At 50.2% G+C, this 3,820-nt stretch overlaps 1 protein-coding gene across 3 annotated transcripts in view; it reads right to left on the bottom strand.

Moving 5' to 3' along the window:
* Positions 1-3,820, bottom strand: part of DGCR2 (DiGeorge syndrome critical region gene 2) — a 56,899-nt gene that overhangs the window by 23,790 nt on the left and 29,289 nt on the right. For 2 of the 3 annotated variants that reach the window (XR_001514769.1, XR_001514768.1), the window contains exons 3-4: positions 3,412-3,537; positions 481-700 (exon numbers count right to left, since the gene is read on the bottom strand). Coding sequence is in view for 1 of the 3 variants with exons in the window: in XM_015567300.1 (XP_015422786.1) it covers positions 481-691; positions 3,412-3,537 (337 nt within the window). In the remaining 2 variants the exon portion in view is untranslated. The remainder of the gene's footprint in view (positions 1-480; positions 701-3,411; positions 3,538-3,820) is intronic. The other variant, XM_015567300.1, reaches the window with a different exon arrangement.

Below are 3,820 nucleotides of genomic sequence, written 5' to 3'. Positions count from 1 at the left end.
TAGTGTGTGCCTATGGTCATATGCTTGTCCACCTGGGCCTCAGTCTTCTTGTCCACTGGTCTCCTGTGGTTTCTGGGAGGACTGAGTGATCGAGCCCATTGAAAGCACTAAGCAGCGGGCGTGGCAAAGCCTGTTTTCTTGGAAAGAACTACCACCCACCTGTGCACCCCTTGTGCTGGGCCTAGAAAAGCCCACACTGAGCAGCCCCTCCTGACACAGGCTAGGTCTCCTAACAGGTCAGCAAGACCAACAAGAGAGACTGGCCCAAGGTGGCAACCCATCTCTGTCCTTCCAGGATCCCCCACCCGATCTCAATGCCCACTCTAAACCACTGAATCTCCATTTCCAGTGGGTGGAGCTGCTCTTCCCAAAAATGCCGGCTGCTGGCTATGCCTTAGGACTGCCATGGCGGCCAAGAGGCCATGTGCTTGATGGGCACTGGCCTGAACTCTGGCCCCTGGGTTCCCACCCAGTACTCACTTGTGCTGGTCCTGCCAAGCAAAACTCCGCTCTGGCTGGTCCCATTCTTGGGCCAGGATGAAACGCAGCTCCTGGTCGGTGGAGAAGGTGGCAAGGGAGCCATTGACGCGCTGGCAGGTCTGTGCAGCGTCCCAGTAGTTCTCTCCACTCAGGTAGACCCTGTAGCAGCTGGCCGTGCCTTCATAGTGGTGCCACCCTGTCGGACACTTCCCTAGGAAACATGAAGGACAGAAGGGGAGTTGTCCCCCCAAATTAGGATCCTCACTCCAAAACAAAATTATATGTTGCTCAGAAATCATCCTACAGAAATGGGGAAACTGAAGCTCAAGAGGAAAATTTCTGCCCCTAAGGACCACATACTTTGTGGCATACTCAAGTGTCTCTACAATACAGATGCAACCTAAAGTACAAGTATATTCAGGGGTGAGTCTTCCCATTTGTATAAGGTCTTTAATTTACTTGGCAGTAAAGACTGACTGCTGGATTCTTTGGATAAAGTGGATTTCATTCTCTAAATAAGTCTGGTTGACCAGATGGCAGAACTGCCCACACGAGCTCAAGTCCTGGTAGGAGTGAGCAAGGAGGTTCCCTGCCCACTTTGCCCTCACTGCCCAAATGCTGGCTCTTTTGGTCACCCTGCCAGCAAGCCCACAGCTTCTTGAGCCTACTCCTTGGTTCTCTGTTCACATAGGTGCTGGCTAGCATTCCCCTAAAACAGAAGCTCAGGAGATCAGAGCTGGAAGGGCACTGAGGTTGTGGGAGCAACTCCTGCCTTCTACAGATGAGAAAATGAGGCCCAGGTGGTTCCATAGGGGGCAAAAGCCAAGTAGCTAGTTGAAGTCAGAGTCTCCGCTAGATGAGATGGGCCAGATATCCTCTTGCCAGGTGGACCCACCCTGAGGGTGGCAAGGCTCCATACCAAATGGCTGGCCTTGGGTAAGGGCAATGACCTGTTCTACAGGATGTATAACCTTCAAGTGCCAGGGTACCTAACTCCTAACTAAAAGTACACTGATGGGCCCTGGCCAGTTTGGCTCAGTGGATAGAGCGTCGGCCTGCTGACTGAAGGGTCGCAGGTTCGATTCCTGCCAAGGGCACATGCCCGTGTTGTGGGCTCGATCCCCAGTAGGGGGCATGCAGGAGGCAGCCAATCAATGATCCTCTCTCTTCATTGTATTTCTAACTCTCTTTTCCTCTCCCTTTCTCGCTGAAATCAATAAAGATATATTAAAAAAAAAAAGTACACTGATGGACCCTAGCTGGTTTGGTTCAGTGGATAGAGCATTAGCCTGCAGACCAGAGTCCCAGGTTGGATTCCGGTCAAGGGCACATGCCTGGGCTGCGGGCTCGATCCCCAGTAGGGGACATGTAGGAGGCAGCTGGTTAATAATTCTCTCTTAATCATTGATGTTTCTCTCTCCCTCTCCCTTCCTCTCTGAAATCAATAAAAAATAATATGAAGACTAACACTTTTATTTTACAAAGCCGGTTAACAAAATGCAATTTTTTAATGCTTCAACATCTTGTGGAACTAGTAAAACTTCTTAAAGACTGATGGCTTGTCCCACAACTGAGGCATGTGCCCTTGACCGGAATTCAAACCCAGGAACCATGAATGAACAGGCCGAGGCTCTATCCACTGAGCCAAACCGGCTAGGGCTTTAAAATATATTTTATTGATTTCAGAGAGTAAGTGAGAGGGAGTGAGAGATAGACACATCCGTGATGAGAGAGAATGATTGGTCGGTCACTTCCTACATGCCCCACATTGGGGATTGAGCCCACAACCCAGGCATGTGCCCTGACCGGGAACTGAACCATGATTCATGATTCATTGAACCCTGGCTCATAGGTCGATGCTCAACCACTGAGCCACGCTGGGTGGGTTGTTTTTATTATTTAGGACACGTGTGTGTATGTGCGTACCTTATGAACAATGGGAACGAGATTACATGAGAGAAAAGGTACCCCTGGCCCAGGAGCCAACAAGGCATGCTGTAGCACTGCTGCCAACGCCGACAGTGGGATAGCACCATCTGCCACGGAGCTCATAGGAAGGCATTCACTGTAGACAGGAGCCAGCCCTCAGGGACCACCAAGCAGGAGAAGGGGAGGTCTATGGAGTTCATGGGATGGGTGTGAGGATAGGGGGATTACCAGGTGGCCTTTTACTGTATGTTTTCTAAGCTCCCTACCACCACGATGTGTTTAACCTGCCAAAGCCCCCATATGGGGGTTCCATCTGTCCCAGGTTAGAGGTGGGAACACCAAGGTGTGCAGAGGCTGAGCATCTCGACTGGCAAGTGTCAGCTTGGGCTTCCATCTTGGCTCCTCACCCACATCTTGGAATGGGTTCAGAGGAAGCCCTCTGGAGACAGAAGCCAGTGAGTGGGGGCAACAGAGAGAGGGAACATCTTTTTCTACCTGTTGAACTTTGTGGAATTATTCCCTACATAGATTACCTATTCAAAGAAAGTAGATTAGAGATGAAAGGACAGTGCATGGAGCTGAGAGTCACGATTCCAGGCGCTGCCCCATTGGCTGTGTGAGCTCTCAGAGGCTCAGTTTCCTCACTCACCAAGCTTGCACTACATCTCTGTGACAATCCCTGAGTCCACAGCTCAAAGCCGAGGGGACCCGAGTGTCTGTGTGGTGAGAAGACTTCTGCAGTCCAGCTCTGAAAGGCAGCCATCTTGTAAGCAGCCGATTCCATAGCCCAAGTTGGTGTCAAGGATTCAACACACTCAATCTGGATGGCCTTGGCTGGGTCACCGTGCAGCCTCTTACCAAAAGAGGATTATGCCAGTCTGCCCTTAAGGGCTGTTTTAAAAGACACATTGTACCCCTCGCACAGCCAAGTGGCACCAGGAGAGCCAGGGAACATATAGGGTTATGAGGCTTTATCACAAACAGGGCAGGTCTGCAACTTACTGCTGAAGCGAACAGGCTGCGCCACATTCACTGCATGGAAATGCGTGGGGTCGCCACCTCGGGCCCGCCCCTGCCTCGGATCCACAGCTTCCTTCCCATGGTAAGGTCGAGAATCCCCAGTCACTTCTGAAAGCAAAAAGAGAAGTGGACTGTAAACACTGCTCTCACAGCAGCGTGGGCAGACTACTTTAGGCTGGGAAACCAGATGTGGGTGAGCATAGATTACATTTATTCAGGTTTTCTTAAGAACTCTATAAAATGTTGCTATTGGTATCAAATGGGTTATATGCACATCTTACTAAAATTATTCCTTAGCAGTCTTCATTTTTTTTACTACTATCATGAAATGAGGTTTTCCCTTCATTGTATTTTCTAACAGGCTATTGCTGGCAAAAAACAGGGTCAGCCA

The sequence above is a fragment of the Myotis davidii genome, unplaced genomic scaffold, assembly GCF_000327345.1.
Source record: "Myotis davidii unplaced genomic scaffold, ASM32734v1 scaffold223, whole genome shotgun sequence".
Classification (NCBI taxonomy): Eukaryota; Metazoa; Chordata; class Mammalia; order Chiroptera; family Vespertilionidae; genus Myotis; species Myotis davidii.
The sequence above is the reverse complement of the archived record's forward strand: the minus strand, read 5'-3'. Positions and strand labels throughout refer to the sequence as shown.